At 37.5% G+C, this 22,328-nt stretch overlaps 1 protein-coding gene across 4 annotated transcripts in view; it reads right to left on the bottom strand.

Moving 5' to 3' along the window:
* FAM193A (family with sequence similarity 193 member A) overlaps window positions 1-22,328 on the bottom strand; it is a 78,366-nt gene that overhangs the window by 30,042 nt on the left and 25,996 nt on the right. For all 4 annotated transcript variants that reach the window (XM_069014591.1, XM_069014590.1, XM_069014589.1 and 1 more), the window contains exons 2-8: window positions 16,279-16,344; window positions 13,336-13,581; window positions 10,915-11,081; window positions 10,493-10,660; window positions 8,197-8,431; window positions 4,900-5,024; window positions 478-622 (exon numbers count right to left, since the gene is read on the bottom strand). In XM_069014591.1, coding sequence (XP_068870692.1) covers window positions 478-622; window positions 4,900-5,024; window positions 8,197-8,431; window positions 10,493-10,660; window positions 10,915-11,081; window positions 13,336-13,581; window positions 16,279-16,344 — 1,152 coding nt within the window. The remainder of the gene's footprint in view (window positions 1-477; window positions 623-4,899; window positions 5,025-8,196; window positions 8,432-10,492; window positions 10,661-10,914; window positions 11,082-13,335; window positions 13,582-16,278; window positions 16,345-22,328) is intronic.

The following is a 22,328-nucleotide window of genomic DNA, read 5'->3' on the forward strand; positions in this document are numbered from 1 at the left end:
CAGAGGTCTCATATTTATGCATTGAGACAAACTGCAGCTCCCGTTTTGACTACTGTACAATGATCATCAACACACTACGAAACACGCCATAATTTTTAAAAGCTACCTCTTCCTCTGGATTTCATTTTGTTCACTTACTATTTTGAAAGATTAGGGAGTTTTGTGGAAGGGGTTTTTTTTCTTTCCTATGGCTCATTTATTGGCTAATGTAATTAAAAAATGTTGAAAGACCATCTCTAAACAACAACACACCAATCTGCTTTAACAATTTGAATATGTCATTGTACAATCATCACTAAGTATTGGTAAATTAGTGCTTCTCTACTGTGAATGACAAACATGAATGAAAAAAGTTACATTTTGTTGCTTCAAAGCCCTGGATAAAAATACCCAAGAAATTATTCTTCACTGAAGGCACAGTCCTGCATGGGCTGCTCCCTACATAATCAGTCTTGAGACTGTTTGCGTGACTCTTACCTGTTCATCAACATAATCATCTATTCTTTTCTGGCATTCAAGCCATGCTTCAGCAACTTGGCCCATTTCCTGTTCCAGCTGATGATACCTTTGTAGCAAGGTACTATACATATCTTCACTACAGGAATCGTGGGTTGTCCCAAGCCTAAAAGTTCAAATAGCACTTGTTATGGAAGAGACATTTCACGGAAGAATCACACTTTTAAGTTCTGCCAGCCGAAAAGAATGTTGTGAAAATGTGATTATTGACACACCTAGGCCCACGTAGCTGCTTGTATCCCAAATATTGAGTATTTTTAGTAGTTTTTCAAAAATTATCCAAACCCAGCTTATTCCAATCTTCTGTAACCAACAATAGCAAGAACGTGGGAAGTGCCACATTTCTAGAGCCTCTTTCCCATGAGCAACAAGATGAGAAACCTATTTGTTCAGATTTTGTTGCTCGATATATTTATCCTTCCAAATTCTATGGGCTAAATATACACGTTGACAAACCACTGCAGAGCTACATAATAAAAATAAAGCCAGAAGCTTGTTAAGCAGAACTCTCATGACCAGTGCTAAAAAGATTACTGGATGAGTTGGAGTTCCAGGTGGGAAACGTGCTGTAGAATGAGGCAAATGAGATACTAGCAGCTGTCTACTATCACTTGAGCAGCAAGGAATTCAAAACATGGGTATGCCAGTCACTGATGACTGTCTCTGCGAGGAGCCCCACAAACAGGAGACAGACTTACCTCCTTTCCTACTCCTGCATCTTTGCACAGCATAATGCTTCCTAAGTATGTCAACTTCCAGTACACTGACTTTAGAAATAATAAAAGACAATTCTACTCAGTAACACGTATTTAAACCACGCTGAACTGTAATGACCTGTCAATTGACACAAATAAACTGAAGCTTTACAATATTTTTCTACTCAGTAATTAAGGAGAAACTGTGTGATAATTAATTAGTCACAGAGGTTGGGTAGCAAATCAAAGCCAGTACCAAAATAAACCAAAATTGAAGCATCTCAAAATGGGATACTTAAGCCCAGTTCCAGCATTTCAGGGAGGTTTGTTACATATAGACTTTCATTGCAACAGGATGCCAACCCAACCTCAGAACCACATAGTCCTGCCTGTCACCTAGCAAAGAACGAAGCCCTTAATTTTAACTTGGCAATTAACCATAATGAAGAGGTAAGCAAACAGACAACTCAGTAAGCACCAAGTTACTGCTGATAGTGTGACTTTGCCAATAAATCCAAATTTGTTTTGTTGTTTTTGCCCAGAACCTGCAACACAATCACTTAAGAAGGGTGTACAAGCAACTCTGTGTATTAAAACTTGGGATGTCCACGGTTTGAAGAGTACAAAAAGTTTCAAGGGATACAGTGGCTTCAGGATACAACACTTCCTTACTATACTGCAAACACTGTCAACTCCTGTTACTAGACCACAGCTTACTAATTTTTTTGGAACCTGTTTCTGATATTATGTAATTATGTGAAAATCAGATCCCTACTGTACAGAAATCAGTAATTTGTTCTCATATCTGCTCCTGAGTAGTACTAGTCTTTCAAGCAGTAGTTGCACACAGAATCTTTTTTAAAATATGCTCTAAAGTTACAAACAAAAGAAGTCAATTAAAAAAATTTTGTATTAGCAATACAACAGCATTTACACTTTAATTTTTTATTGTGACTCTGAGTAAAGCTAAGGTGATACTAGTAAATACACTTTCACCCCCCAAGGCAAGTATAAAGTAACAATCTAGGTAACATTTCAGTCCTCTAGACAGAGGCACAATATATTCCAGGACAGCAGTAAAAAAAAGGTAATAAAAAGAATAACACATACATAAAAATTAACAAGAATTTCTCACTTTGAAGTAACCAAGACTTCCAAGCCATACCTGCTGACAAACTGTATGCCTACGTATTTTGATCAGGAGCACAATTTTTTTGGACAACAGCATTTAACCACAGCTCTACTAATATCCTCACCACTGTCCCATCCCATGCTGGGAAAGCAAGGGGGCAGAGAAGCCCCAGGTATCAGTCACTCCATTACCACACCCCAATAAAGCAATGTGGTGAATGCAGGAGGCATGTCAGAGGCTGCATATAATCAGAAGCATCTTAATCCAATCAATATTATTTAACCTCTAAGAAACTCTTCATATTGACACCTTCATCAGGAAGTACTGCCCACTCACATTTGAAAGGACCGGATTTCCTTAAATACTCATTATGAAAATACATCCTTATGAAATGCTGTGTCTGACCTAGAAGCCCTGATGACCAATTAACTCTTGCTAAGCCCTTACAGCTGGTCTGCAGATTGTGCAGCTGAGCTGCCTCCTAAACAAGCCACAGCTGCTGACTGTGTAGCCAAACAAGATACAACACATTAAGATCCTGGTAGTTTACCCCAGCAGATGTCCCCTATCAACTGTGGAATACTGACACAGCTGATGTTGTATCAGTTAAGCAGTATCCATCCCCAAAAAGCTGCTGTTTAAACCTCCCTATGCAAACACCTTTTCTAGTCAGACATCTGATAAGCACCCTTGGAACTAACCACAGAAAACCAACTACATGTGCTGAAAAAGCCAGAGGTGAACAAAAAAATTTTGTGATTTAAGCAAAGGATGAAAGAAAGGATGAAAACCCAAAATCTAAGTAAAGCTGAGATGTCAAAATGCCATTTCACATTTCTCCTCAGGAAGAGAAAATAATGAGGCCAATGCTCTTTTGTAAAGAAACTCTGGCAATACTTTCTCTCCTGCACATAAGTGATTCTGTTGACCAAATGTCTAGAGGTCTAGGCTGATCCCTGCTTTTCTATGTGAGGCTTCTGTGATAGAAGATTTCTCCACCAATTTCCAATGGAAGGCAGAAATGTATCCTTCCAAGAGAAATCTAATTCTGTCACTTCAAGACACAGAGAACTCAACAGTAAAATCCTGAGAGTCCATGAATACAAACAGAGTATGTTTATCAAAGAAAAACAAGACATACACTATATAACCTAGAAATGGGTTGTGCTGAACCTTTCCTATCTAAAAATGATTCATGTGAATCAAACTACGTAAAACAGTAAGTTTAAGGGTGTTTCACATAAACTACCTAGCAAATACAAATGCACTGGAAAAGAAACTCCTGCAGGAAGAGATTCTGATTTCATCATATTTTAAGATTTGAGGGTGGCTGTCACCACAGTGACAGCAGAAAAACAACTTGTGTTGCTCCAACTTTAATTGCAGTAGCAGTTGAGAAGAACAGGCAAATGAAATGAAAAATGTTTTTGTTAAGAAACGATCATGAAGTTCACTTAGACCATTCTTAGCTCTGCAGATGAAGGCAATATGAACATTTTTATATAGTCAGGAGACGAAGAGAGGCCTTGTCAAAAAGCATGGACGTGATGGAGAATAGTGACAGAAAAAGAAGCCACAGAGCACTGGAAAAATACACAATTAAACAACATGTTGTTGAACATAGCAACAAAATTAGCTGTCGGGGAGGGTAAGAAAGGTTTTCAGTATCAACCCAGTTTCATCTACATGAATTGGGTAACTTACAAGAGACCTTAGACTTCTTGCTGAGTCTGGCAACAATTAAAGTTTTTTGTCTTTTTTTATTTTCCTTTCTAGTATCTACTAGAAAAAGGAGGACTCAAAAGAAATTTCTTTATTCACTGTGAGCAACATCTCTTGTGACAGAATTAGTTGAAGTGCTCTTGTACCGTGGAAAATTATCCAAGACAATACCTTTAAAACACATGTACACAGATCATAAATGCGTCTTCATCACAAAGAAGACTGAGAGTTCACCATGAACCACCCATGACTGTATGTTAAAAATGTTCAGATTTAGGGTAAAGAAAATTTCTATTAACACCCCTTCCCTAGAAAAACCAAACACTTTGGCAGTACACAAATTACAAGCAGAGCAACCCTACTAAGAAAATATGCAACTTAATGCCTCAGGAGCTTTAAAGCCATGAGACTACAAGCATACAGCAAGGGGGGAGTGTATCTTTTGCTCTCTCCAATGAAAAAAGGTTTAAAACTCCAAATTCAGTTCTGTGCACTATGGGAAGTAGAAGACAGTGAGGCTTTAATTTACCTGTAGAGCTGTAAAAACAGCAGCAATGCCTGATAATTGAAAACAGTACAATTCAGTCATACTATCAGTATTTACATAGGATGCTGTCATTTTACTGGGTAACCTACAACTAAGCAAATGAGAGTTGTAATCATCTGACAAGCAAGTTATGACAGCAGCCTGCTCAATCAACACCACTCTTTTCAAGAGAGATCCACAAAGATTTTTACCAATTCAATTGTAGCAGCAGATATTTCTTTCCCCTGTGTTTGCAAACATGGGTTTTCATTTCTTCTTGAAACCACAAAACAAAAGTTAAACTCTACCTTAGCTGTGACACCAACGTTGGCAAGCTATTCTGCAAGAGTGGCTCAGAAAATACCAGATTTTCAAACAGATGCTTGTTGTGCAATTCCCATGTCACCTGAAATTTCTTCAAATGTTCATTTTCCTGTAATGATAAAACAACCAGAAATAAGCCAGGGTTAGAGAAAAAAATAAATTTTGTCTAAGGCAAGATTTTTTTAAAAGTCTAATTTTTCCAACCTAAAGGCTGGATGAACCAGCTCAGATCTTATGCAGTTTTAATACTCAAAACCTCAGAATTTAAGCAATTTTAATGACTTAAATAACCATAGCATCATTCCTTCTAAATTGTCATGAATTTAAAAAAAACAGTCTACACTATTCAAAGTTCCCATTCATTTCTGCACCAAAAGACGTATTTTATGATCTGGACCTGTAATTTTCACGTTTTCTTGTCAAGCAATTGTCATTTCTGATTATATTTCAGTTTTTCGAATTTATCTTGTAAGACACATATGCAATGTCACCTATAATCTTTATTCAAAACTGACATAAAATCAAATAAACAGTTCTTCTCAATTACAGCCTAAAAAATGAAGTTCTCTAAACAGACAAGACCAACAACTTACTTCTCTAGTAAGCAGAACATTTTTGTATTTGAGGTTATTTAACACATAATTGGATGTAATTTCAAGAGCTAAACCTTAAAACTACTATAATTAAAACATAAGAATTCAAAACACTTATAATATATTTTTCAAGGCAGCAATTTTTCCCACATATAGCCAGCAGTATGGAGGTTTTCTATATCAGGACTCCCCACACAGCAGAATTAAATGCAAGCATTCTGGCTCTCAGATCAGCAAGTAGATCTTAAGCACTATAACCCCTAGCACCCAGAAACACCATTATACTTTGGAATTTTATAGTTTCTTTAATCATAGTAGGTTAAAAAATAAACCAATCAAACATATTTATATCACACCTGAAGACAAGACTACCAGAATTTAAAAAAACAATTAAGTTTGAAGCATTATTATTAAGAAGGGTGGGCAGTGGGGTTTTTTGTGGCACAAGACGTGTACTTTTTCATTTTGAGTATTATAGCTTCAAAATATTTTATATTTCTATAAAATGCTAATAATTTCTCAAGGGTCACTGAGGCATTTCGATTTCTTAAGGAATTTCCATATTATGCTGTGAACAAAACCCTCAACACTTAGCTACAAAATCTTGTGTATGTTTGCACAGATTATGGTGTTTCTCACGAAGAAATACCAGGCAAGTTTTCCTCTCTAGTCTGCTATGCTGTGGACTTGAGGGCCCTTCTGTACTGACCACAATCTTTCCAAATTGCTGTCAGTAAAATCTGTCATTCCCTACATTGGTAGGGCACATGGCTCTAGTTCCTGCTCTTGAAGTCCTCTGAAAGGAAGGACAACTGTTCATCATTTCATTGAGAAATCAGTTTCTCACAGGTGGAGGTTCAAGGGATTATATGCCTTTATACAGTACACTATGTGCAAAGCTTTTATCTTTAAAACGAAGGCAGCACTAAGTTTAGAGATCTTGGCTGCCTTTTATGTTTTCAGCTGAGAAGATTCCTTCTTCCACAGTGCACTGGTATCTTGAGAGGAAACATCCATGCACACTGAAAAAGCTAGTGACCCTACCACCTGTACTGAAAGCTGTGACATACCACTCCATTTAATAAAAAGGTTATTTAATAAATCGAAGAAATGTATGACAAGAGACAGTATCCTACATTCTCACATTTCAGTTTCTCAATGTCACAGCTTAGTAGAAAGACGTTTTCAGTACTTACTTGCAGGGTTGCAGAAGGAAAAAGACAAGAAAAATCTGGCGTATTTTGTGTTTTCTTATACGTAGTTTTTTAAAAGAGAAGAGGAATTTTATTTTACTTTTAGTTTTGTCACAAAAGGGGTTGACTAGCAAGTTCAAGCATCTTCTGTTTTCTCATGGCTATTATTTCAATCTCCCATACCTACCAAGTTTTCACAATTACTAGCTCACAGAAATTGCCAGGTAAAAGGTATAAAATGGTTATTTTCCGATCAGCTGTGTAATTTTGGCACTAATGGGTTCATTATTGGCAGATCCACCTTGAGAAAGCTAAGAGGTACTGCAAACCATTTGCTTTACAGCTGAACATGCTGCAACTCAAATCAACCTGAAGAGCAATCCTCTCTCAAGCACCTTATTAGAAACTTAATGACTGTTAAAAGCAGCCAATAAACAGGAGATAGATACAGAGGTGAGGTCACTGCTAAGTGATAAAGCTGGGGAAGATAATACAGACAACAGCAAATACAGAGCACTGACAACAGAAAAAAAGCAGTAGATATGCTCAAGCTTCTTAATAGAAACATCTTCCTGTTTTGCAAGTTTAATTTTATGAACTACCTCAGTAATGAAACTCTGCTTCCTCTCCACTTTATATCCTCACCTGCAGCCATCATAATCTATGTAGTATCTATTTTTTCCTCTCTTTACCCATTTAGACAGTCACTTTCACCTAACTGGCAATAAAATCCAAATTTCCCATTTTATCCACCTTTTTTTTTCTACTTGCAGAAAGTTTACACAAGAAAAGGGTTGGACAGGATAAGGACATTAACAAAGGATGCACAAGAAAGGATTAATAACAAAATAGGATTAATAACCCTCTAAGACCTTAAATTACAGAACTTGTTTACTGTATTACTGACTCAATGGACAGTTACTCAGGAAGAAATTTTTAAGGCTACTGCCTCTTTTATACCCAAAAATGTAATCCCAAGTCTAACATCACAATCAGTTGACAAAAAAAAACATTTATGGATGAACTTTAGAGATAATAAATTACATAGCAGTTTACGTCTGAGGCAACACAATCTTTTCAAGTAGCCATCCTAGACTGTGAAAAGTTGAACAATTTAAGTTAGCACTACACACAGAAGTTGGTGTGACCTAATCATGGCTGTCAAGAAACCGTTGAAGATTAACAGAGAAGTGTGTTCCACATTAGAATATCTAGTATTTGTAAATCTGCTTGAAGATTTGTTTCAGAGTAAGTGCCACAAACAATATCCCAGCTTTTTCTCTGCGAACAAGATAATTTCATCAAGCCACTCTAAGAAATGCCTACTCCACACTTCTGAATATTTAATCTGCATTTTCAGAATCTCCCTGTCTCTAAGGATGAAAAATGAACCTTACAATTTACAACTACAGAAGACACGTGAAATAGCCCAGAAACAACTCTGTCAGCATTAGCCCTGGCAAGCAGGAGCACACAGGCTGTTTTTCAGTCTTACCAGAGTGACTAGGAAGGCGCTGATTGTACACGCTGCCTGACAGAGTGCACTGTATTCTTCAAGTAGGAGTGAGATGAACTGCTGTGCCTGGGGTGGCCCTTCTGTCGCTAACGTTGATGCAACCTTAGATCCCAGGGACAAGTGTCTGAGCAGACGAACCTTCATTTCAAGCACATATTCCCTAGCCTGCTGTTCCAACCGTTGATAAAGCTGATATGGATCTCTTTCACAAAGCCTTTTTTTTAGAATATTTGTGACAAAAAAGAAAAAAAAAAAGAGAGCATGTAATCAATAGTTTTCATTTTCCTAGAAGTATTTACCAGTTACCATTATCATCATCAAAAATAATCTCAGTGGCTCAGGTTTAGGGAACTACTTTAAACCTCAGAGAACAAGTCCAGTCCCCTCCTTCAAAACTACAGAACTGAGCTCCTTTAGGATTAGGATGCTTGCACACCTGAGGAGCAAACTGATTTAGGACTTTATAATTTCATTTCAACTTGTGAGCTCAAAATCTCAACTTCATTTGCATCCAACCCTACAGGCACCCAGACTCTTCAGATAAGGTTCTTCACAACTGCTCCATGTTCTTCTTAACATGGGACAAATTTGTGTCTACAGAAAAAAACTGAACACGATGGCTGCTTTGAACCACTTTAAATAATTCAATTTCATTCTAAATTTCTGTGCATGGAGTTTAAGCATGCACAGAATGCTTTGGTTTTTTTACAGTACAGGGAGGTGGGGAAGAAAAAATGAATGGGGTAAGTACTTAAGAGTTAGGTGAATAGAAGTCTGCAGCTATCTAATCCATGCTTTTCCCTCATCACTCAAAACCAGTTCTATTATATTGCCATCAAGTATTCCAACATGCAATAGGGACATTACTTGGCACCACTACTTATTCCAACAAAGATGACCAGACACTCCATCCTTGCCAGCAGTGTCTAACAAGAGCCAAGCATGGAACTGGGAACTTCTGCCTTTTAAACACAGTTACTAAGCCACAACATGGTCTTCTGCATGCTACCTAAATGGAGGATTTTTCTGGGGTTTTTTTATGCATTCAATACCTACATTGGCTACCTTTGTGAAAAAATTCTGCATGACATTAGCACCCTAGACTGGACGCACTGGTGCCTGCCCAAACTGTATCCTTTTTTATTTTACACTTTAGAGACCATAAGGAACTCAAGTGAAAAATAATCCAACTGACATTTAAGGTTTCCTTCTTTGAGATCCTGTTTCTGTCTTTGTATTTTAATAATCTCTCTCAAAAGTGAAAAACAGTTCTGAGTAATCAAAGCTCCTGAGTACATAAGAAAGCTACACAGTGTATGTTTTGATTTCCAAAGTTTTTCCATTAAGGAGAAAATGCATAACATCAACAACCATTTTAGCTGTGATTCTGTTTTAATTACCAACACACTATGCAACATTTGAACATCTTTGATTTCCAAGCCTATATTTTATGTTTTGATCACTTAGAAGTGTGACTAATAGGGAGAGACACTATATTACTCTGCTTGTACACAACTCATGTTCAAAACCAGTTTTTATATAAGCAATGTGCAATATGCTTATTTAATTATCTATTAAAGCCAGTTCAGGTGTACAGTCATTAAGAGCAGTGCTAGATTAATTTCTCTTTCAAACGCATCTTTACCTCACCAGAATTTGGGTTCAACTAGAAATTGCACACATGAGAACTACAGCTGGTTAGACTGGTCAGATCTCAGTATATTAATAACATGTGAAACCACGGAGAACAAGAACTCCTTGATCACACATTGAGTTAGACAGAAACTGAGATGATCCTACTGGAGCCCTTTAAGGTTTGCCACACTACTCTTAAAAGCAAAAAACCCACCACTGAGGATCTCATTAAGCTCATCTTCAAATTCACTTCAATACCTAGAAAAGTTACAATTGAGACTTCTAAAATGAGAAGGAAATTCTTGGACTCCACCTCATCTAGTGATCAATGTCCAATATAACTTTTTTTTTTTTTTATGAAATTTCTTCCAGGTGATACAATCACAGTAAGGTGCAAGCACTAACTACTACTACTAATTCAGGCTAATTCCACAAGGTAAGATTTTCACGTGGGGCAATTCAAACTTAACACTGTCTTATGAATAAGGTCTTCTGAAGAATAAGATTCTGGGACCCTTTCATAATTATACATTTATATTCCTATTGCAAACAGCATAGGAATTTAATAGCTTCCCATGCATCCAAACTAGTATTGAAAAATCCTGAACAAAATACATTAATATTCTTTGGAGTGATATACCTATCCACCAGCTCCTTCATTCCTTCTTTATCTGGTACCAGTGACTGGTCTTGGTCATCTGCCAAAGGGGTCCCAGCTTGGCGATAAATACACCGAACCATGTATCTGACTTCGGACCAGTAATTCTGAAGCTGCTGAGGTTCACGTTCAGGCTCTGCTGAGTTTTCTCTGCATGTGAAGACAAAAATAATTACTCTCTATTTGTATACATCACATAGGTGTATTGATTCCTACTATTTCAGAAAAAAGAAAGTACATCTGAAAATGTCTAGAATAAGCTGGGTAAATACTGCCATCCAGAAATTACTGTTACTGTCAGACAACTGGTTTCAAGAGTTTAAGCAGACATGTACAAACAAGCTACAATACTGCCAAAGTCTGACTACAATGACAATGCTGCTGAGGTTGAGTTCAGTTCTTACCTGCGTTCATTACAGGCCTCACAGTTGCATGCTATGTCTGAAGGAGAGGAATTGCTAAGATCTGCAGCAGGCACCGTCTGTGCACCAACAGTTATTCTTCCTCCTCCTACAGATTCCTGCTGTGATCCACTGTTTCCAAGAGGCATGTGCAAAAGGAAATCTTGGCTCTGAAAAAAAACCAAAACCAAGCAGGTAGCCTTCAGTTTGTAAGGTCTGAAACGTTATTAGGTAGGCAAATATTGAAGTGGCAATTCTTAATGCTGCACATATTTTGGGAGGACACTGAATCAGGCACAAAGAATTAGTCTTCCAAAAGCCTAATAAATGCAAGAGATGGACTGAGATGACCAACAACACAAACAGAGCTTTGTTTCTAATGACCAAAGTATGTTGGCTATAATTATCACCTTTATGTGATAAACATAAATAATAAACTAAGCTAAAGGAAGGCTTGCATCATCCACACTTAATCATAAACCAGCACTATCTCTTCAGTCTTCAGGTAACAGTATGTTTGGCTTCCAGAGTGTAACAATCCATTCTAGCAAAAATCATAAAATCTCCTTGTTTGTACAGCCAGACACAGTATTTCATAGCAATGGATGTTAGAAAGCTGCTGCCATTGGAAATGGATGCCATCTCCTGTGCACAGTGCTGTTCAAATCTAGCAGATGACACAGACCACTTGCCCAAGACAGCTGCTATTTTTGTCTCCAGTTTCTCTCCTTTCTCTGTGCTCCAGACCCAGGCACATGCCATGCTTCTCTCCTGCACCCTCCCAAGTCTGCCACCAGATTTCCCTGGCACCAGGCAGAGACCTCTCCCACATCAGTAGTATGACTGAAGATGCTTCTTTTTGTGCCCCAAATCCTGGATCAGGATGCAGACATAGGTAAGAACAAACCTGCATGCAGTTGCTACCAAGGAAGCTAATGAGAGCAAGAGCAACCTGAGCACAGGAACATCTACAGCAAACCACCTGTACTCTGACTTGCAGATACTGGTAACAATTTTTGTTGGTTTGTTTTTTTTAGCTAATTTTGGCTTTTTTTCCCAACTGGCTTCTCTAATTTGACTAGCCACCTAATTCATATAGTGATCTTTTTATGTCAAGCTTCCAATGTGGAAAATCCATTTGTTGTCTACTTTTAAAAATTCCTCTTTAAAAAAGAAAACAGTTGCCAAATTAAAAAAAAAGCCAATTTTTATTTACACCTGGAGTATCTATAACTTAACAAAATACTTAGAAAGCAAATCCTGCTTCCTTGCACATCTAGGACACTTATTTTTTTTTTACTAGTTTCTTAAACAGAACTTAAATGTGTCAAAAATTTTGACTCAACTGAACAATAGTGTGCCTCAGTCTTTCTGTGCTTTCAACTCTCTAGGATGTGTTTACTACCACACCACCACTGTAAATCCCTTAGATGTAACGTCTTTTGATTAGTTTTACTACCCTTGTTAATAGCAACATTATCTGTAAACACAAGTTGTATACAAGTGATACACTCTTAAATTTTCCTCACAAAAACGTTGTTAACTATGCTTTTAACATGAGCTTAATGACACCCTCTATACAATCCTTCTTCACAGTGATTTACTGAAATAAAAATCTGTATGTGCACAGCCTATTAGCTCTCTGCAAGGAGATGTCAGCTGCAATCTTCAGTACTTCCAATTATCCCAAGTGTGTGACTTCCCAGGTCAATCCTGAAGACTTGGTTCTGCAGTATAATATAGTTTACTTCCAATGAGGTTTTGCTGGACCTGTCAATGAACTTTTAGTATCTTCCTGCAACACTAAGCACAGCTCTTACACGGGGCTGAATTCATGACTTGAAATATTAGTACCACGTATTAAATTGTTGCTTGCAGTGCTACGAAGACTAGGAAACTGTTACATTCATGCTATGCAAAGTTGTGCTTATTTATTAAAAAATACAGGAAAGAAATGACAATGACGCTCAGAAATCTGCAGGGAGGTGTCAGTGCAAGTGCAGTGACTCAAGAAATCTACTGAAAGAACAAGGAAGATTCAGGTAGTTTACCTATCACAAAGAGAGGAAAAGACAACATGAGAAGACAGAATAGAAAAATGTGTAATGAGTAAGGTCATGTTGGAAAGAGCAGAACAAACTGAATTTAAGTAAAGTGGATAAGGACAAAGCTTGAGATCCAATGAATTAAAAGCAAAAACCTCAGTAAAAAATGGATCCAAACCTTGCTCTACTTAAAACTCCACAACTTAGAACCAGAACTCCTCACTTTTGGAACAACTTGCCTGTTCAGTTTATCTCATAAGAAAACCAACTCAAAATCTCCTAAAATGCTTTTTAAGCATTTACAGTTCCAGTGGCTCCAAGGCACAAAGTGACATGTAGCCCATAAGTAAGCATCTTCTCAGTCTACTGAAGAACTTACCACGAGAGATTGCTCTATTGTTGCGTGCCTCTCCTCCTTTTCGACTGTTCTTCGACAGTCTGGACACACCCACAGTGGAAGATGCAGCATATTGTTTGCTTTTGGAGATGTGGAAAGTGCTGTTTTGCTAGAATTTTTTATTCCGCTCTCTGGAAGCGAAGTATCTTTTCGTTCACTTCTACAAAGAAGACAATGCTCGCCAGTTGTATATGGTGCCCTTTGGCCCAAGCCAAAGGTAAATGGTGTCTGCAAACAAGTGTTTTGATAGGTAACTGGTTATGCACAGAATACATACCAGAAAAACTTATTCTGACATTTGAAACAAACAACAAAACCCCCAAAAAACAACACATGTATTTTACTAGTCGTTATAAAACGGTGAATATTTGGAGTGTCCCAAAACCAAACACAGCAGTCTCAATATCCATGGGGCAAACAATTCTGACTATTAATACACTCCCACTTAGAAAGAAATGTTTTCAGGGAGCATGGCCTACAGTCTTTCCCTCTAAAATATTTCAGCCTAGATGTAATAATCTAGTAAGTAAAAATAAAAAGGGATAGTACAAATTCCTTTTACTGTCATCCTTTACAGACAAAAAAGAAAAATAACTCATTTTTGAAGCTCTGTGACACTTCCTTTTATAATACTGAAATATGAATGAATAATACCTGAAACAAAGTAACTTTCAGCTAAGCTTATTACAAAATAAAAGTTTAAATCAGTTTCAACAAAACAAATCAGTGGGGTCCTAAAATCCGCTACCAGCTATTGAACAAAGTAGACTTGGCAACATAGGACAGAGGTAGTTCAAAATCTAAATTCTTTCCCAAGATGCTACAGTGCATGAAACTATGGCTCAGCCATGAAATGCTGATTCTTCACCAAGACTGATAGTCAAAAACAAGTCAGACAGCACAAGGCAGAGAGAACCCAACTTTATCAGACATAAGAGAAGGCAACTGGAACAAAATATCATGTAATAGTAGAATCACAGAGTTGCCCAATTATATTAGAGCTACTAACTCTGCCTCAGTTAGCAACATATTCTATGTGCATCAAAACAGCTAAATTCTTTCTCAAAGAAAAAGTAAACTTTAAGTAATTCAAGCATTGCTCTCGATGCTGCTCCAATCTCAATACTAACAAAAATACAGCTTTAATGATCTTGTAAGGCTGAACTGCACAAGCACAGGTGAACACTTCTTTAGGGCAAAGGACCAGTTAAAGCTAAACCATAATTCACTCTTCTTGTCTTCACAACAACAAATCAATTCTCTATTGCTGCCATCTAAAGAAAAACAGCAGAGCATTACAAACTGTGATTTTTGTGCTCTTCACATTTGGAAAACTGACAGACTCAGCAATATGGAAAGACAAACTAAGAATTCTAGACATAAAAACCCAAAAGACACACTGAATTCATCTCCACAAGTATCTTCCTATCTTTCAGAAGTTCATGAGAAATTTAACAGATTTAGTAAGAACAGCTAACCTTTTCTGACTGTTGCCACTTCTAGAATTTGCACCTAAGCACTAAGGCAGGAAAAAGAACGCAATTTCTCCAGGAGTCTGCTGCAGATTTTCAGGAAACCTTCTCAAGCAGGAAGACTCCCTCTGCCACCTGAAAGGCTGGGACTGACCAACTCATTTATTGGCTCTACAAGCACCAACAGATTTCTCAAGTTAGACATTCCTTTTGGTTGACCTGCACTCAACTGAAGATCTCATTCATGCCTAAAACCCCTGCATGCAGGAGGCCATGGCAGCTCATGCCTAAGCCCTGAAAGTTTCCTTCTTAAACCAATTTTTTTAAAAAGCCAGATTAAGTCCCTGTAAGAATGATGACATCTTCATAGCTATTTTGCAGGCAAATCCTTATGAACACCATTTGCAGGACATCTTCCAACAAGTAGGAAAAGAAGAGGACAAAAATGTAAAAGTTCAGAAGTTAAGACAACCTGACACTTTTTGCAAAGGTAAAGGTCATGGCAAACACACCCCAGCCACTCTGCAGGGACTTCTAGAAGCTGTGTTTGTGTAACTTGGTTAAAGCTGCACCACAATCATTAAAAAGCCATGGCAAACACAGGAGGAACAATAATCTTCGTTCTGGCCAGACTCAGTGAAACCCTAACAATCTCCCCACTGGGCCCATATTTATAACAAATTTGAGGCTCAAATCAAAGCCTTTGGTTCCTAGAGCACACTGCAAATTAAGAATGAAAATTGGAACTTTGACAAAATCTAGACCATAAGCATCTCTGATACCTGTTATGATTCTGTCCTACTAAAATGAAGCTATAAATTGCAGTTTCTTATTTATTTATTTAAAACGTGATGAATGCAGTGACTGTTCATGTGATCATTTCAACAGGAGCAGTAAACTCTTGCTGGATTAGGAGAGCTTGCAATTAGGTCACATTTGTATGTCTCTTCAGCGTCATCAGAGCAAAGTGCAAATTTTGGGAAAAGCAAGATATTTTTCCACTAGTCAAGCTTCAAAAAATGCGGGATGCATCTCTACAAGAAAACACCCAGTCTCACTCGCACTCTGAAACATGTTCAGATATAGCATTCATAAATGAAAGCTGGAAGTAGGACAAGTTGGAATAGAAGTAACTGCATCTCTGCTATGTATTTAGATTTATTTCCAAGAATAACTTTATTACCATAAAACAGCATAGGTTTTTTTAACATCCACGTCCAATTTCAAGCATACTATAACAATAAAATTTTACTTTTAAAAAAAAAAGCTTCCACTGCTTTTTAAAGCTTGAATAGGGAATCATCAGAAACTGACTTCAATTAGCAAAGTCCCAATCTCACACAGCATTCTTTTTGAAGAGTCTGCTTTAGTACCTTTAATAAATCTTAATATCGTCTCCCATTAGTAAATAATTCTGCTTTTATATACACCCACAAAATTTGACTGCACATACCTGAGAAACACCTGTGAATTCTGATCCAACAGAACTGTCTGTAAACTGTGTACCATTTAGCGAAACCTGGGAAAAAGTAACAACAGATTGGTGACAATAGTTGAGTTTATTGTTAAAAGAGCTTTATGAAAATTAAACAAAATCTTCCTCAGTATCTTAAGACTGATACAACAGCTTTTGCAATTTGAATCATTGATCTACTGCAGAGATGGAAATCTCCTTTTCTTCTGTAAAAACATTCTACAGATGCAAAAGTCTGGATTTTAAACTTTTGCACTAAAGCTATTTCAGTAGTAACTCCAAGCTGAAATAACTGATACAGGAATAGAGAAGAGTCATAAGAAAAATTACATTTTTCCTTCAGTATTTGATTGTTTGCATTTAGCTTTTATATTTGTATTGTAAAGCAGAACAATTAACAAAGATTCTTGCATTTTGAAAGTTGAATACCATACTGCTTAGAAAAATAGGCAGTGTTAACCAGAAGAGTATTCCACACCAAGCCTCCCAATGGCATTCAGCTATTCCACTGCAGCAGCTTTCCTCCTGCCCCAGGTTATAACTCATACAGAAACCTCCAAGATCTCATCTACACAAGTGCTACAGAGACTACACCAGATAGCAATGAAGTGCCTTTTACAAGCCCCAAGTGTTCTCACACAGCATTATTTGAGGACACTAAATCAAGAGTAAAGTCAAGACAATGTATGAATTCAAGCCAGTGACAATGAAGAGCTCTAGATCACACCAAGTTGAAGAAAAGGCATTTCATTTTTGAATAATGAGAAAGGAGAAATAAAGTCAGTCAATTATTTTAGTCTCTCTCTCCTTGAGCACTGGTTGATCATTTGAATTTCAGGTATCAATTACCTCATGCCTCTGTTCCACCTTTCACACGTTTTTGCTACACTCTTTTTGCCCTCCAGTTTCCCACCTATTGCTGTTGCATATTAACGTTCTAAGACTGCTGTAAAGAGCACAACAAAACCAGTCTGTTTGACTCAAGAACCCCCACATCTTGTGTGTTGTATCGACAGAATTCAGAAAACATTTCTTCCCTGTCCCCAAACCATACTCTAACTGGAGTAATCCTCAGTGCAAAGGAGCATCCTTCAGTTTTACACATCCACAGCATTACCAACTGCTCGGTTTAGAGACAGGGAGATTATTGCAAAGTCACAGCTTCAGCTGAATTTTTCCAAAGGCAAAGAGGTGGATTGTCAAATCACTGCTAGAGAAAATACAAATAAGAACTCACACAGCTTCACTTCCATACCCTATGCTATCTTTCCAGAGTAGATATTTACAAAAAAACCCCTCATACGCAAGGCAAGCATCTCAGGTCTAAAATTATAGGAACAAAAATGCTTGCTGTGTTCCCTATTTTTACTCAGACTTTTTCTAAAAAGTGGAAAAAATAAGGGTTTTTTGCTTAGAAGAAGTCTACTTCATCAAGAAAAGTTATCCTCCAGTCTGGAGGTCCACTGGTTATTGGCATGAATATACATTAAAAAACAAAGAAACCAGTATGAAAGTTTAGAATGAAATAGTTATCTGCAGCTAAAAACTTTTTTTGGAGAAAATTAATAAAAAGAGAAGTTTATCTGAAGACATTACTTATTCATTAAGAGAGTACATTTACCTTCTTTGCATTCAGGACAGTGATAATGAGAAATACATGAGCCATCACATTGAAACATGCAGGCATTGAGTGACCAAGCTAAAGGTACTCAGAAATGTTACAAAAGCAAAGACAAAAACAATAGGAGATTTTTCTTATCCACTAAATGACACATGAAGCCAAGACAAAATACTGAACACCAGGAAAGACTCCTTCATGGAACGAGTTGTCAGAAAAGCCGTCTCTTGATCCTAAGCACTGTGCAGAATTTGCTTAAAAATATTAGAGTAACCCTCCCCCAGAATTTAACAGTGAACTCAATATCTGCAGGAGGAACAAACACCAAGGAATTTAATGAACAGGATTAAGACAAATAGGAGGAAACAAAGAGAATCATCAAAAACTAAGTGTCTGTAGGCAGTGAGATATAAGACATATGTGAGGCCTAGAGGAAATATAAAAATTCACAAAAAAAGAAGGACTTAAGTGGGGATGAATAATGACATGACAGGCAAGGAAGGAGATGGCTAAATAACATTTTAGAGAAAATATTAGAAGAATTTTGTAAAAGTTGTCCAAATGAGGCTCAAACAATAGCAAGTTAAAAACAGAGAAAAAAAAATACAATGAGACAGTCTCGCAAGTAATTTAGGGAAGAAAAAAAAAAAAAGTATAAAAACTACAACTAAATCCTTTCTTGAAGCACATGAGAAGCAAGGAGCCTGTCAGGATCGGTAAGGCTAAAGTAAGTAAACTAACAGAAGCATTAAAAAAAAGCTTATATAAGCTAAGGTCAGGGCAAAATGACCAGAATTATTTTTTGCATGTTCATGTTCATTATGGAGGAACTTATTTTCCCAGTAAAAGGCTTCTTTACAGAAGATGCATTAGAGGATCTGTTTCAAAGCAAAGCACTGCTAGAAAAAAAAAAAAAACCCAGTACAGAGAAAATGGACACGAGAAAAATTAGCAAACCACCAAGAGTGGATGACATTCAGCCAAGAGTCCTAAAGAAGCTCAAGGACTTCAGAGTTGCACTAATAATTTCAGTATGTTAATGCTTGCTTTGTACTTCACTAGTACTAGAGGAGTATATTTTTTTTATTATTTATTTATTAATCTTTCAAAAGAGAAACTGCAGTTAGCCAAAGTCTGCAACAAGAAAGTGCCTTAGATGACAAAGTTAGCTAATAGCACTAAATTCTTCATGTAACTAAAGAGACTGAAGAATGGCAGAAGGACCTTCCAAGATCTAGTTACTGTGCCATATGTTGACAGATACAATTCTGTGTGCAGAGAATTCAAGTGGAAGTGACAAGCTAGACAGCTGTCACTTCTGGATAACCCTAACTTTTTTAATTTAATTTTTAAAAGCCTTATTTTTTCATTCCTTAGTATCCTTTTTAATGATTTTAAAGTTTTGTGTTTTAAAAAGCTATTTTATGAAGGTAAATGCCATAAGGAAGGCTGACATGGATCATCAGGAACATCTGAATCTCCACAAGCACTTTTCACCATAATGAAAAGTGTGTGTGTGTGTGTGTGCGTGAGGTATTTCTGTTCTTACTATAAATGTTATTTACAATAGAAAATATATAGAGAAATATATCTTGTGTTCCTTGGAAGTTACTGTCACACTAACCTACCTTCTCCAAAACATTGATTTTTCTGGAGAATAAGGCATGCAACATTTTGGCACAGCATAATTCATACCAGAAAGCATGAAGAAAGAGGGAATCACAGTTCAAACAATACTGCCTGATTACACCAGAATGACCTTGAAGAACCAGTTGAGCAATCAGAAAATAAGCACTCAGAGACTACCACAATTTGCTCTAATAGCCTGTCACTATTAGACCTTCAGGAGGCTGACACATTACTAGACAACACACCCCCATCTCTCTTTCAACTGAAGCCTTGTGATGCCACACAAACATCATGAAAGTGAGAGTGATGCAAGATCTCAGGAGAGCCCACGAACAGAAAAGCACAGGAAGGAAATTTAGACTCAATTCACCGTCACTGAACCTTAAACGATTCAAAAGAAATGTGATGCTCAAAAAAATAAAAAAAAAGAAAAAGCAAAAAAAGACAAAACAAAAAAAAACCAAACCAAGATTGAATCAAATTTCTCCCAGAGAAAAACAGCAAGGATAAATTGCACTGATTTTCTCAGGTGCATTAAGAAAGACCAGAAAAAAACCAATGTTACCAAGAGACAATTATGGCCACACTTAATTCTACAAGGTCCTAATATAATAACTGTATTCCATACCACTAGAATCAATTACTTTATTTTTATATATGGAGTTGAAAAATTAAGTTTGTTGAAACATCTGTAAGTATCTGAGTAACACTAAAACTTCGGCCAGCTACCTTTCCCAAAACCCATCCAGATGTCTTGTCCATGCCACTTGTTCTACTGCCTGCATTTTAAAGCCAAAACCCATTTGCCATGCCTGTCCTGTGCTCAGCCTTCTCTCAGGCACCACCAGCAGCAAGCCCACCCCAACACTGCTTGGAGCAGCTCTGCCTCACCTCCCACTGCTGTCACCCATCACCCTATGGCAGCAGCTCTCTCAAGTCCCACTCTCTGCTCAAGATCTCCCTCCCTGCAGCCCCAGTAAAGCTCTGACTTGGGCACACTCCAGTCGCAGCCTGAACTGTTCCTCTCTTCTCCCAGACACAGCTAAATTGGTGACAGAACTGCTGCTGGCAGATGAGTGATGCTTACAAAATCCTAAGTGACTTGCAGATATGAGGAATGATTTCTTTATGCCTTTAGTTCAACAGATAGCAAACAATCTGATTTCAGTAAGTGAAAATTTAGGATCCTTCCTCCCTAACTCAAACTGATTTAATGATAAGCCATTGTAAAAGTCAAATGCCTGGTGCATGAGGGGAAAGAATGATAATAAATGGATCAAAGAGACATTCAACGTAGTTAACAAACAGAATCTGATGCAGGAGATCCCTAGAGTGGTAAGACCTGTGAAAGCACACAGCAGGAGGATTATTCTACACATGCAGGCAGGTATCTCCATTCTGTAGCAGCAAGTACTGTCAGACAGGACAACATGCTGGCCAGACTTCTAGCATGGCTAGAGCTTTGGGGTTTTGGGGTTTGCTTTAAAAAGCACTGCTCCTGAACACAGGCAGGAGTGACCACAGTCTCTGCAATGACAGTAGCCTGTGCAAAACATATTACAGCACCATAGAGATATTATGATGTAAAACACAGCAGTAAACTATCAACACTTATCCCTTCCTTAATCCTTTTTTAACTCCACATTATACCCAGTTAACATCTGGTACAACCCAGTTTTTCAGAGGAAGAGCAAACTGAAACAGTTCTACTTGGCAGTGTCATCACTCTTGCCTACGAAATTTCATTTATTTTAATATACTGATTATTTTTCATCTGCTTTAAGAAACCCATGAGCATTTTTAAAGGCATTGGAAGTACATTACCAAGAGACTAAGCAAAGTACTGCCTGGTTTCTCACAGAAAAGGTTGTCTTGGCCATACTCTGGACAGGCCAGTGCCATGCACCCACCCACTTGAAAGCAAGAACAAACTCCTCCACCAAAATGCCATAAGCCCCTGCAGGATATCAAGTACTGCGAAGCTGAAGCAAACCAAAGCATATGCCCAATAAAGCAGAACATACTCTACAAAAAAGTAGTGTCTTCTGTCATTTTTTCATCAAAGTACTTGTTGTTAAGGGTGGTCTAACACTGAAAGAAACAGTCCAGGGAGGTCTTGGAATCAGATAATGATTACCCAGAACTACACTCAGGAATCCTCTTGGAGAGGATGACCACATCCAAATACTTATGGTCAATAACAACATGGCCAAGAAATGCAGAAGTGCCCTCTATCACAGCATGCCTGGGCCTGCTGCACTCCAGCTGGGCTGGCCCAAGGTCACAGATGGTCCCTGTCCACAGTCATGGAAGTCTGACACCCAAGTGGAGGTAAACAGGAAACTTTTCTAATAGAAGGGAAGATAGAAGTCTGAGGAGTTCTTCTTTTTCATTTTTAAATAACCCCCCAAAATACAAGAGCTTTTGTAGTAGAAGAGCATGATCTCTAAGAAAAGAATAATAAAATGATATTTTTAAAAAGATTAGAGGTAAAAGTTTTCTTCCTAGAAAACTCCACTGGAGTAAGAAGAATGCAAAATTAGCATACCCAACAGCAGGCAGGAAAATAATCAGTACTGTGCAACACATTTACAGGTTCATTAGCACAGCAACATTCAAGCAGCTTTTAGAGTCTATTATTATTCATTTGGAGGGGAGGGAAAAAGTCTTTTGCCATCAGTTATACAAAATTTAATTTCTAAGAGTTTTGAAACAGTAGCTTTAAAATAGGTAAATATTTGATGGGCAAAAGGGAAAAGCTTGGAAGTTCCTACTCCAAACG

This window comes from Aphelocoma coerulescens, chromosome 4, assembly GCF_041296385.1.
Source record: "Aphelocoma coerulescens isolate FSJ_1873_10779 chromosome 4, UR_Acoe_1.0, whole genome shotgun sequence".
Lineage (NCBI taxonomy): Eukaryota > Metazoa > Chordata > Aves > Passeriformes > Corvidae > Aphelocoma > Aphelocoma coerulescens.